The sequence below is a fragment of the Sciurus carolinensis genome, chromosome 5 (genome assembly GCF_902686445.1).
Source record: "Sciurus carolinensis chromosome 5, mSciCar1.2, whole genome shotgun sequence".
In the NCBI taxonomy this organism is placed as follows: Eukaryota; Metazoa; Chordata; class Mammalia; order Rodentia; family Sciuridae; genus Sciurus; species Sciurus carolinensis.
In genome coordinates this window covers 92,539,263-92,553,070 of record NC_062217.1, presented here as the reverse complement: position 1 = coordinate 92,553,070, position 13,808 = coordinate 92,539,263, and the positions used below count along the sequence as shown (strand labels likewise).

General features: G+C 42.4%; 1 protein-coding gene across 2 annotated transcripts in view; it reads right to left on the bottom strand.

Annotated features, from left to right (window-relative positions):
- Positions 1-11,358: 11,358 nt before the first annotated feature.
- Positions 11,359-13,808, bottom strand: part of Tmem72 (transmembrane protein 72) — a 28,216-nt gene continuing 25,766 nt past the window's right edge. Inside the window, exon 5 of one of the 2 annotated variants that reach the window (XM_047552360.1) lies at positions 11,359-12,898. In XM_047552360.1, the coding sequence (XP_047408316.1) occupies positions 12,420-12,898 (479 nt within the window). In that variant the 3' untranslated portion in view covers positions 11,359-12,419. Of the gene's footprint in view, positions 12,910-13,808 lie in introns of both variants that reach the window. The other variant, XM_047552361.1, reaches the window with a different exon arrangement.

The window sequence follows — 13,808 nt, the reverse complement described above, 5'->3', positions numbered from 1 at the left end:
TCAAACAGCCAGACCCCATAGATTAGCCAAGTCCATATATAGAATTAGTCATCATGCCAGTAGCTGCAGAGAGTGTAACCAGTAGCTCATTTTCTCTCATGTCTCTGTGGGTACAGCCTCTGTGGCAGAGTGTGGCCCAACAGCAGGGCATTTAAGACTCTGCAGGCTGGAACAGTGCCTCTTTTCTGGGATTTCATGTTTTCATGTACCTATGTAACCTGTGGCAATTTTTGAGAAACTTTTTATTCCCCCTGGCCTAATGAGTCTACATTAGGGATTGGCAAACATTTTCTGTAAAGGTCCTGATGGAACCATTTTCATGTTCACAGGTTTTACCATCTCTCTTGCAAATACTTAGGCAAAAACAGTCATGGACAGTGTGTCAATGAATGAGTGTGGCTTGTGTTCCAATAAAACTTTTCTTTTTCTTTTTACAAAAATAAACAGAAGGCCTGATTTGGTCTGCAGGTAAAAGAAGAGTGTATGGTGATATCAGTCCTTTTCTCCCTATCAAACTTGCTGAAAGGGATGACTAAGCTACACTGGGTTTGCATGGTTTCAGTTAGCTATGAGGAACACACACACACACAAAGTAAACAAACAAAAAACAAACAAAGGAAACTTTATTATCTCACCTTAAAAAAATAAATAAAAAAACAGAAATGGGTAGTTCCAAGGATGGTTTATTCAGTGTCTCAAAGTCATCTTTGAAGACCCAAGTTCTAGAGCAAAATAAGAGGGAAAAAGGAGGGGATTGGGTATCATTAAAAATAGAGGGAAGTTCAGTGGAGTAGGAGAAGGAGATTAAGGGGGAGGGAGGAGGGACAGGAAAGGGGAAGAATGAACTTGACAAAATTACACTATATGCATGTATAAATGTACCACAGTAAATTCTACTTGTGTGTATACCTATAAAGTACCAATTAGAAATAAATAAATGAGTGGAAGGTAGACTAGTAGAGAAAGGGGAATAGGGGAGGAGGGAGGGAAGGGAAAGGGAGGGAACTGGGGACTGAATTGCAGTAAGTTAAATTCCATGCATATATGATTGTGTCAAAAGGAACCCAATGATTATGTACAATTATAATGCACTAATAAAAGAAAAAATTTAAAAAGACCTACGCTATTTCCATTTTTGCTCTCTGCCATCTTCAGCAGACTGTTTTATTTCCCTATGATATTTGCAAATGGTTCCTATACTTCTTTGCAGATATGTCCACAGCTGGTAAAATAATAAGAGGGGTGTGCTGAAGCAAGACTTCTCTCAATGCCAAGAAAACCTTTCCTAGAAGTTTCTCTTTGCTCCCATTGATTGGAACTAGGATATGGAAGCCCTGCTGAGGATGGATCCGCTGTGACTGGCTGGGTGAAGCATGCTTCTGGCCAAGGTAGATGAGCCATGAAATCCAGGCTCTACCTGCAAGCAAGGAATCAGTGGTGTCCTTGGGCAGAAGTTCAGTAATCCCTACTCGAACTCCTCAAAGCACCAGCAAATAAGGTGGATCCATTCCAGAAGGCAAGGTCATTACTGGGACTCATCATGTGATGAGTAGGCAGAGTCCAAGGAAAGAAGGGAACATGTTGAAGAGAGAGAACAAGAAAGTAATTACTCTATAGAACATCATGCATGAGGAGCAAGGTTCTGGGTGACTGGGAAAGACCCAGCCAGAGAGACCAGCATGACCAGAGACACAGTGAGCCACTCAAGCTGGAGAAACAGGAACTGAAAATACACATGGAGAAATGAAGAATGACATCTAAAGTTTTGGGCAAGGAAGACCTCCACCAGCTGGCTGGGAATTGGTGGAATTAACCAGTGAGCTCTGGGGTTGGAGACAAGGGGTCTGGGGAACTTGTGTGTGGCTAGTCTCTCTTTGACAACTTCTTCTAGAATTCCCAGGCATTGGAGGGCAGCAAGCCCTGGGTGTCTGGATGGAAGCCTCCAGAATTATGAGACATAAACTGGTGCTTAAGCTGGTTAGTGTTTGTTTCAGCAGAAGGAACTATGATAAGACCTTAGGTCAAAACTCTACTCATTTGAAAAATGAGGGGAGGGAGGCCCTGAGGAAGGAGTCAAGGCCATTGGGCAGGTGAGGCCTGATGGCCAGCATGGGTGTTTTGTTCTCCTAATGGCATTGAGCCTCTGCTCTGGAGCTTGGAGTGAATACAGGCTCTACCATTTAACCTGTGTAGGTTAGTGTGTAAGTGTTAGGGTCGGCTTTTTCACTGCTGCAACTAAAGGACCAGACCAGAACAATTTTAGGGGAGGCAAAGTTTACTTAGAAGCTCATGGTTTTAAAGGTCTCAATCCATAGACAGCAGGCTTCATTCCTCAGGGTTCAAGGTGAGGCAGGACATAATGATAGAAGAGAATGGCAGAGGGAAGCAGCTCACATCATGATCAGTAAGCAGAGAAAGAGAGTGTCTCAACTTGCCATATACAAATATATACCCCAAAACCATTACCCAATTCCCACCTCCTCCAGTCACACACTACCTGCCTCTAGTAACCACTCAGTTAATCTCATCGGGGATTAATTCACTGATTGGGTTAAGACTCCTATAACCCAATCATTTCTCCTCTGAACCTTCTTGCATTGTCTTACACATGAGTTTTTGGAGGATACCACATTGAAACCATAACAGTAAGGACCAGATTCTCCATGCTGTGTTTTCCCATCCACTGTTTCAATTCATTTAGTCTCCAAAGCTATGAGGATTGGAGGAGACTGAACATGAAAAACACCGAACACTCTCAGGTCTGTCAGTCATTCTTGTCATTGTTGTTGGCCTTATGTTCTTTCTACTGCACAGAAACCTTTGTTCTGGATGGAAAGACTATCTGTTCTATTCAGACTCTGATGAACATGGCCATACTTCCCTTGTCTCAAGATAGATAATGATGTGCCTGGTAAAAATCCTGATTTTGAAGCTCAATTCAACTACTTTCCTAGCTTTCCTTCTGCCTGAATGAATCTCTCATGGGACACTCTTCGCAATTGTATTGCAATGCTATGTCTGCCTTATCTCAGTCACACTTACTTATGCTTTATCTATGGGACCAGACAGTGTGGCAGACTGACTCCTTCAGCCCCAGCAGCTTGCCTGGTGTCTAGCCCACATGGTAGGTGCTTGATAAATATTTGCTGAGTTAAACTAAGTCTTGTCCTTAGTAACATAGTTTCTAAGTTTATATTGGTGTTGTTGGTTTTAAAGAAAGGAACATGTGCCACTCTGGAAAGAGGAACCAAGATCTGGGCCTGTAAATATTCACCCAGTTTCCTGGAAACTAACATGATAGTGGGCTGGTGGTGGCACCCTCACCCTATGGGCCATGTGCAGACTCAGAGAGAAGCAGCTATTTAGAGAGAAATGAGTCATCAAAGGCAAGGCTTGTTCACTTCACTAATTATCTGCTTTTTTTAAAAATCTTTTGAATTTGTTCTAATTAGTTATACATGACAGTAGAATGCATTTATACATTTTGATAAATCATATATAAATGGTGTGTAATTTATCATTTTTCTGATTGTACATATTGTAGGATCACGTCAGTCACACAGTCATATATGTACATGAGGTAATAATATCTGTTTCACTCCACTATCCTTCCTACTCCCATACACCTTCCCCTCCCTTCACTCCCCTCTACCTAAGCTAAAGTAACTCTATTCCTTCTGAGTGCCCCCCACCCCTATTGTGAATTAGCATCTGTATATCATAGAAAACATCAGCCCTTGGGTTTGGCTTATTTTGCTTAGTATGGTATTCTCCAACTTCATCCATTTATCAGCAAATACCATAATTCCATTCTTCTTTAAAGCTGAGTAATATTCCATTGTATGTATATACATCACATTTTCATTATCCCATCATCTGTTGAAGGGCATCTAGGTTGGTTTATTGTGAATTGAGCTGCTATGAACATTGATGTGGCTGTGTCACTGAGTATGTTGATTTTAATTACTTTGGGTATACACTAAGTAGTGGGATAACTGGGTCAAATGGTGGTTCCATTCCAAGTTTTCTGAGGAATCTCCATACTGCTTTCCATAATGGTTAAACCAATTTGCATTCCCACCAATAATGTATGAGTGTACCTTTTTACCCACATCCTTGGCAACATTTATTGCTGCTTGTATTCTTGATCATTGTCATTCTGATTGTAGTGACATGAAATCTTAGTTTTGATATGCTTTTCTCTAATTGCTAGAGATGTTGAACATTTTTTCATATGTTTGTTGATCAAATGTATATCTTCTTCAGTGAAGTGTCTGTTCAGTTCCTTAGTCCATTTATTGATTGGGTTATTTGGTTTTTTGGTGTTAAGTTTTTTGAGTTCTTTATCTATCCTAGAGAGTAATGCTTTATCTGTGGTGCATGTGGTAAATATTTTCTCCCAATATATAGGCTCTCTCTTTACATTATTGATTATTTTGCTGAAAAGAAGTTTCTAAGTTTGAATCCATCCTATTTATTGATTCTTGAATTAACTTGTGTTTATGGGTCTTGTTAAGGAAGTCAGATCCTAGACTGACATGGTGAAGATTTGAGCCTATCTTTTCTTCTAGTAGTCGCAGGGTCTCTGTTGTAGTGCCTAAGTCTTTGATCCACTTTGAGTTGAATTTCATGCTGGGTGAGAGATAAAGGCTTAAAATTTCATTTTGTTACATGTGGATTTCAATTTTTCCCAGCACCATTTGAATAAGCTGTCTTTTCCCCAGTGAATGTTTTTGGCACCTTAGTCTAGTATGAGATACCTGTGTTTATGTGGGTTCTCTTCTGTACCATTGGTCTATGTATCTGTTTTGGTGCCAGTACCATGCAGTTTTTATTACTACAGCTCTGTAGTATAGTTTGAAGTCTGGTATTGTGTTGCCTTCTGCTTTACTTTTCTTGCTAAGGATTGCTTTGGCTATTCTGGGTCTCTTATTTTTCCAAATGAATTTCATGATTGCTTTTTCTAGTTCTATAAAGAACATCATTGGGATTTTAATAGGAATTGCATTAAATATGTATAATACTTTTGTTAGTATGACTACTTTAACAATATTAATTCTGCCTATCCAGGAGCATGGGAGGTCTTTCCATCTTCTAAGGTCTTCCTCAATTTCTTTTTTAGTGCTCTGTAGTTTTCATTGTAGAAGTCTTTCACCTCTTTCGTCAGACTGATTCCAAGTATTTTATTATTTTTTTGAGGTTATTGTAAATGGGATAGTTTTCTTAATTTTTCTTTCAGTAGATCCATTACTGATATATAGGAACACATTTGATTTATGGGTATTGATGTTATCTGCTCTTTAAAAGACAATCTGATTTAAGACTCAAGCAACTTCTATACCCATGAGATGGCAGACATTCCCTTGGGCTCTTGTACTCACCCCAGGTTATTCTGGGTTCTGAGATTTCCCATTTCCCCAGATTGCTATTCTAAGTGATTATTTAAATTTAATTGAGTATTAATTTGATTAAAATTTAAACTTAATTTAATTTAAAAATTTGCACAGCATATTGCTATACTCCTTGCTAAATTTTCCTTGGTTTTGTTCGACACCCTGAACAATTATCCATTAATGTGCACAGCTAGACATCTCTGAGGCTCAGAGCTGACAGGACCTTTAGAGATGGCCTCACGCCTCAAGTTACATATGAGCCCATGGACCCAAATCTCAGCAAGCCAAGTGGGACCACATTCCTGGCTGACCTTCTGCCTTCTAGCATGATGTTTTTCTCTCTCTGCATCTGTTTCTTCCTTGTCATGACATGAAACTCAGAGTACAACACCATAAAACTCAGTTTCTCAAAAATCCCTTCTCTCTCCAGCACAAAGGTCATGGTTTAGTTCTTCCCTCTTCTCTGGAAAGTAACAATACACTTGGTCAGTCAGGAATGTCCCAAGGGAAAGTCCCATTCCAGACAACAGGGACAGTCCCTCTTCGACTCCCTAGAACACTCCCCTTTTCCTTCCCTCTCTAGGTGGTCAGACAACTGACCATTCACCAGAAGGCCAGCAGCTGAGCCCAGGGCTTTGAGAGGCAGGTGACAACTGAATAATCAGTCACTTTGCAGAGAAATCTTGAAATGTTGTGCCTACAGGGAATGGGCCAGAGGTTTTTTCATTTGAATATACACTGACTGAAAAGCCAGTGAGGAATGGGATGGGTCAGATTAGTTTCTTAAACTGACATGCCATTGGCAAAGTGTCAGTTTTGGGCTGAGTTGAAAGCAGTATTTGGGGCTGCAGAGAGAGCTGCATGCCAGCAGAACTGACCGGGAAGGGAACAAATGATCTCAGAGCAGCTGTGGGCACTCATGTCCCATGTAAGGGGCATTCAAGAGCAGGACAGTGTGGGAACAAACTTATAGCATTATAATCGATGTTCAGCTATTCTTGGATAGGGGTACTATTATTCCTTCTTTATAAATGGGGAAATGGAGGCTCAGAGACTTTAGATAAGTTCCTGCCACACAGTTAGTAAAGAGTAGGCTCAGGGCTCAAGTCTATAGCCTATGCATTTGATGGTCAAAATTCCCATCAGAGCACTCCATTTTTTCATGATCTCCATAAAACAAACAAACAAATAAACAGAATTCAAAAAATTAGGAGCAACAGTTCTAGACCCAGAGTAGTTCAGAGGACACTCTTCCCAGAAAAATAATTAACTGGAAAAAATTATGCATAACATCTCATTTAGATATCTGGAAATTGTCCTAAGAGCACACAGCAAATGGAGAAACACTCGTTCAAGAAAATCTACTAAATCTCTGTAAGAAGAGTGAGGAAGGGGCTATGACAATTTGTACCACAATCCACTCCCTTACCTCCTGTCAGTTTTACCTTTTGGAAATTCTATGTGTACAAAACACAGGGACTTCCTCTCCCTCAACTCCAAGTCTAGGCTATGATCTCACTTTGGGAGGAGTGAGATGCTCTGTTCCTCATACCCTTTGCCCTGTCTGGCAGAAGCTCTATTCCAATCAGGGATATAAAAATGACTGAGTCTCCCTTTTCCTACGAAGCCCAAACTCATACACAGGACACTCTACTCCAGTCTTAGCAGACTTAAAATATGGCAGCCTTGATTATCCAGCCCCAACTCACTCCTTGGTGCATTCTGGAAGGGGTGCACCAAGAATATCAGGAACTACTCCTTTCTGTACCTACTTGTAGAGCAAAGGTGTCCCTTCAGGGAAGGAGGCAGCTGTCCCCAGCCCCAGCTCCTGTGCAGGGGCAGAGGTTTTGCTCAGGAAGAAAGAGAAGACAGTAAGAATGAAGAGCTTGGAGCTCCGACTGAGGGCAATGACTGTTTACAACAGGATGTAGAGAATTCCATGCATCAGGGAGCTCTTGAAGACAATGGAGATCTTGGTGGAGACAATTAAAAGTTAAGGTTTTAAGTTACGGTTCTGGTAGCAATAAGCAAAAGAGCAGGACATTTAATAGTCATACATTTTATAGGGAACTGGGAAAGAGACAGTCAAGAAGAGCCTTTTGGGGATCAGTCAACGCCGGGGCTTTGGAAGGCTCTATGCAAGTGTTAGGCTGGATTCATTTTGGGGCAATTAGGTGAGGCTACTGGGGCAGATGTGAAAACATTCTCTGACTGCACATGGATTCATCAAAAAGGGTATATGGCTCAAGGGCACAAGGGATTTAATCACATTATCCAGCTAAATATTGGGCCAGGGGTAAGTCCTGAAAAGACACTTAAAAGTAAAATCACACTGGCATACAGTATTACATGTTCAAGAATGATTCTTCTCAGGAGTATCAGAAAAAGGATATCACAGCTTCTGGTCCCTGGCTAACTGTAGAGACAAATGTAAACTCTTTGATAGGCAACAGAAGACTGTAAGCACCCCTGCCTCTCACATTGCAATGGTGAAGTTTAAGAATCTAATTGGTCCAGAGGGATAAATCACAATGATTGATTAACAAATGGTTTATGCGGACTCAGGGGAAACTGTTATGGCTTAAATTCGAGGTGTCCCCCCCACCTGCCAAAAATCTTGTGTGAGACAATGCAAAAAAGTTTAGGGGTGAAATGATAGGGTTGTGTGGCTCTTAAACTAATCAGTGCATTAATCCCCTGCTAGGTTTAACTGGGTGGTAATTGTAGGTTTGACTGGAGGAGGTGGATCCCTGGGGGCATGCCCTTGGAGTTTATATTTTGTCAGTGGTGAGGGGAGCTTTCTGTCTTTGTCTCTGCTTCTATTTGGCCATGTCTTGAGCCACTTTCCTCTACCGCACTCTTCCACCATCGTGTTCTGCCTCACTTTGGAACCCAAAGAATGGAGTTGCCTGTCTATGGTGTGAGACCTCTGAAACTGTGAGCCCTCAAATAAACTTTTTCTCCTCTAATTGTTCTGGCCAGATCTTTTGGTCACAACAGTGAAAAAGATTACTGAAACAGAAACTAATAGGTAACCATGCTAAAAGATCAAAATCAAGAAAAAAGTCTGAACAGGAACATCAGAAGCTGAATACTGTGGAAAAGGGACTGATTTCACAAAGTCAATGCAGCCATGTCAGTTAAGCAAACACATGACAACAAGAAACCAGGCGGAGAAGAAGGGAGAGCCAGGATCCAAAGTTGCCACGTATGTTATCCAAAATGTTCAGTTGTTAACACGAATTTTTGAGATATGCAGAGAAACACGAAGATGGGTTACATGGGAGAAAAAGCAGGCAAGAGACACATTTTTGAGAGGACCCAGATGTAGGACAATAACTGACAGAGACTTCAATTCAAGAATGTTCAAAGAACTAAAAGAAGTCATGTCTAAAGAATTAAAGGAAAGTATGATGATGTCTTATTAAACAGAGAATATCAATAAAATGATAGAAGCTCTTAAAGAAAAGGACAATATTACATTGTGCTTTATAATTTCATTTATATGAAAAGCCTACAATAGGCAAATTTAAAAAGACAAAAAGTGGAGGAGTGGTTTCCCAGGGCAGGGGATGGAAAGTGGGGACTGGGTAGGGTATCTTTTCAAGGTTGATGAAAATGTGAATTTAGATTATGGTAACTGTAGTGAACTTAGATTATAAATATATTAAACACCATTTAACTGTACTCTTTTAATTGGTAAATTTTCTAGTATGTGAATTTTGTCTTAAGAAAGATATTTAAGAAAACCAAAACCAAAACCAATCAACTAACTAACTAACCAATCAACCAACCAAACAAACAAATAAAACTCAGAAAACTAAAACCTTAGGGTTGATGGGAGAAAGAAAGGACATCAGTGCATAGCTCTTCATGATTATGGGGTCCATATAGCTCTTGGTCTCAGTTGGGATTGGCAGTTATACCCTTCCCAAACTCAATCCTGGAATCTGAGGCTGAGGGAAAAATTGTTGAACCTGCCTTAGACTTGCCCCAGATAAAGTTGGGGTGGTGATTCCTCCATGCTTTCTCATTGTTATGCCCCAACAACAATAAAACAGAAGACCTTACCATGACTTGTAACCTGAAAAACTCTTCCCCATATCTTATTGAGGATTGCCATTATTTACACTTAATAGAGGAACACTTACCAAAGATGTTAAGGGTCTTGGTCAAGGGCAATCATCATGTTAGTGGAGGACTGAAAGATCCCCAGCCTAGTCCTCTTTCTAATTCCAGTGACTCTCTTTTACATAGACAAAGTGTCAGCTCTGGTTTCTTCTGAGAGAGGGAGGAAGGACAAAATAGGGTTCTTCCATCTAGTCTGATTCTCAGTAGGAATGAGTCTTATTACTATATCTGCTTTGTAGGGATAACAGGGGATGCAGATATGAGCATAAGGTATCCCAGACTGTTATGGTTTGGGTGTATGGTATCCTCCAAAAATTCAGGTGTGAGACAATGCAATAAAGTGTAGAGGTGAAATGATTTGGTTATGAGAACTTTAACAAATCAGTACATTAATCCACTTGAATGGATTAATTGAGGAGTAACTACTGTAGGTAGGTAGGGTATGGCTGAAGGAGGTAGGTTACTGGGGCATGCCTTTGGAATATATATTTTGTCCCTGGTGGAAGGAGCTCTCTCTGCTTCCTGGTAGCTATGTCCTGAGCTGCTTTCCTCCCCCACATCCTTCCAAAATGATGTTCTTCCTCACCTGGCCCCAGACCAACAGAGTTCCATCAATGGACTGAGACCTCTGAAACTGTGAGCTCCAAATAAACTTTTTCTTCTCTAAAATTGTTCTGTCAGGTGTTTTTATCACAGAGGCAAAAATGTTGATTAAACACAGGCTGAGGATCTAATGGAGACATATGGTACATATCTGCTTCTGAGAAAGGTGTCACTTTCTTGCCTGGTCTACTGGAAGGAGTAAAGGTTCCAGTTTACCTAATGAGATGAGATTAATCATCTCATCCCAGCTTAATTTTGGGCAGCAGTAAGAGTGTTTTAAAGCTTCACTTTTCTATCTTAGCAAAGATCATCAACACTCTCTAATTGTGCACACACAGAAGACTCCCCTTAACTGATGACAGTCACCGTGAAGCCTAGATGTTTCTAAATCACTCGTACATCATCACCTAGAACTCCTCACCTCTAACACAGATCCAAAATGATGCTTTAGTCATTGGGTTTATAGAAATATTTATTACATGGGACCCAAAAGCTCACTTTCAGGTGTGCTTCTTGTGACCTGGTCATTTAGCTCTACTGATTCAGACTCTGATCAGGGGTCTGCTCTCATGTGCCAGGCCTGACATGCCTATGCTGTGGAGCATCTATGGTCATGGCACATCACATCTATCCAAGACAGGAAGACCACTGGCTTCTCTGCACCGAGGTTCCTTCTGTGCACATGACACTACCCAGGACTCCATCCCATGAGGAATGGGACACGATCCCCACCTATCTACATCCACATTTCATGTCATTCATTCTCTGTCTCTATGAACTGTCAAATCCTGACTTCCCTTCTCACGGCAACTAAGGAAACCACTCAAATGCTCCCACCATCAAGGCCTCTGGGAATGTGATTGTTAGCCATTTGCCATTCAATTTGAGAAAAGAATTGCATGACTGCAGAAAGAGCTCTGTTTAGTGGGAATACCTATTGCATTAAGCACCAGACAGATGCCATTATCTCCAAAGAATAACTTGTAAGGGATGTTGAAAGTGCTGCAACAATGAACAAGCATGGGATCTAAGACTCAAGGAGCACTAGTGCCAACCCTCTCACATGGACTAGGAAGCCATAAGACTCTTCCTTTATCAGATTGTTGATGCATTGGTATTGTCTATGAGAAATAACACATCTGCTCTTCCTGGAAACACTCTCATGATCAAAGGACACTTCTTAGAAATAAAAATTACATTGCAAATTCTTTTACTAAGAAATATCTTTTATTCAAATATATTTATTAATTCTGGGTTAACCATTACCTCCATATTCCTTTTGCAAAGAACTTGCTGCTAACTTACTATCTTCCAATTTACCCTTCCCATGCCTCCCTCTCTCTCATTTTGAACAAAAATGTATTTATCATGCATTCCACTGCCAGGTGGCTAAGTACAGCAAAGCAAGTTCTCTGTGCCATGGGACTCTCCAGGGCACTTCTCTGGGGTCCTGGGGTACAGCAAGCACTGTGTGCTGTGCCTGGCAGTCATTGGTGAATGTCGTCATAGACTCTCAGCATCTTTTAGTTTGCATCATCTACTTGGAATCTTGAAAGAACGCTGTGGTGGGGATGCAGGAAGCCCTCAGCAATGCTTCTGGAATGAGTGTTGCTTTCCTGGCAGTGAGCATAGAGTGGCATTGTTTTCCTGAGTGGTTCTGTAACTTCTAATACTTGGCGCCAACCCCAGAGCATGGTTGGAATGTGGCTACTGCCCAGCTGCTCTCACCCTGAGGGTTTAAGGCCTCCATTCCCCATCCTGAACAAAAAAAGGGCTCATGGCCACCTTTAACACCTGCATTTGAGATGCTCAAGTTGCCACTGCATCCCTGAACCTTCAGAGATGGGATGTCACATCAGAGGTGAAATGGACCATAGGGTCCTTGCTCAATGCTATACTCCATGTCAGGAGTGAGGGAAGCCCTGCAGCTTTTTGCCAAGGCAGACATCCTCTGACCTTTGTGTCTGAGGCAGTGGTATCTGTGGCCTTGTGTAGAGTCAGAATAATGGTTCCTTGGGGCAAAGCACAAGGATTTCTACACCCTGACCAGGAAGAAGGACCCCAAACTGGTTCTAAATGGCAAGAGCCTCATCTGTACCTTCCTGGAGGTCTCGACAGGAATGCTAGACTGTCACGCCACCTGATGGTCCCAGAGACCCAGTCATCATGGGGATATCTGATTATCCCTTGAGGAGTTGACCTACAAAGACCCTGAATTCCCTGGAGAGTCTGTGGGTATGAGGAAGCTCCAGGGCAGGGTCATCAGTCTATGTAGACACCTTACTGAACTGCTCAGAACAGGTCCGTTGCCATGAGTGAAGACAGAAGGAGTGGAGCTTGGGGGACAGGGATGATGGGGGTTGTGTCAGAGGTGGTCTCCTCTGGCTCACTGTCCCCATCATCCACACCTTCGGAGAGTGATGGGATGATTCTGACCACGTTGTCCTCGAAGTGCACTTGCTTCTTCTTGGTCAGGGAGTCAGCTGACTCCAATGTCAACTCCATAAGTGTAGCTGAGGGCTGCAGTGCACTGGGTTTCTTGGTCCCCTTCAGGATACTCTTCACGTGATTGAAGAGAGATCCAGGCTTCTCCTTCAGGGCCCCATGGAAGGTATAGGTTTGCTCAGTGTCCCCAGAGCCAGTGTTGCTCACGGCACTGCTAGAGGGGTCTGTGTACTGTTCTGGGGAGGCCAGAACCTCTGGGGAAGCTTTGGTCTTCTTCCGCTTGCTTAGTAGAAAGTAGGCCAGGCCAGTGATGATAAGCATGGAGCCTGGAAGAGATCTGGGAGGTCAGGATGATGGATGTGTCATGGAGAGAAAAAAAAAAAAGGTTGCTCAAGCCCATCCTTCTGCAGGACGACTGTGGCATGGTACAGACAACTTAGGTCCCCTGTGGTTCCAGCTACCATGCACCCACATCAGATCGGGGATCAGGCCTGATCCCAGCCAAGGGTTATGAGTAGGGCCAGTGTCATGCCGAGGTCCTCACCCTGTTAGTCAGGAAACTAGGTCCCCATTTGGACACAAAGGAACTCCATCTGGCTCTTGAGGACCCACTCCTGATCTCAGTGCCTAGGACTGCTTCTTGTGGACTGTTGTCCCTGCTGCTGACTGCCTGACCTCCCATCACTTCACTTAACTTCCCTCTCAGTATGGTTTATTGGCACTGGACATGCAATGCCTTTGATGGACCTGAACTCTATTTTGCACGCTGGGCTTCCACCTCTGAATTGGGCTTCTTATTGTTCCCAGATCCCCCTTCACATCAGCCTCTCAACCTTCACCCAGTAAATGCAAAGTAAAATACAAATATATCTGGGTGGGGATAGCCTCACGTCATCTCCTTTGTGACCACAGAGGACAATCTTCCCAGAGAAGGGGCTCCTTGGGACCAGGCTGAGATGATGCTTTGCTCTGGGTTTCCTGCCAAGAGTCCAGTCCTGTCCAGAGGGTGGGGGATGGGAGGGAGGTGACTGCCAATGCCTGCTGAAGCCAGAGCCTCCTGTATGTTTCACTTTCTAAGAAGCAGGAGATTGGGCTTGTTCTGGCCTTAACAGTACTGGATCTTTCTCCATAATTCTGGAAAGCCTATGGCACATATGCCAACAAAATGGCAGGAAGAATGAGGGACTCTTTTCTTCAACTTTGTTTCCTTGAGGTCCTACTTCCCAGTATTTCAGG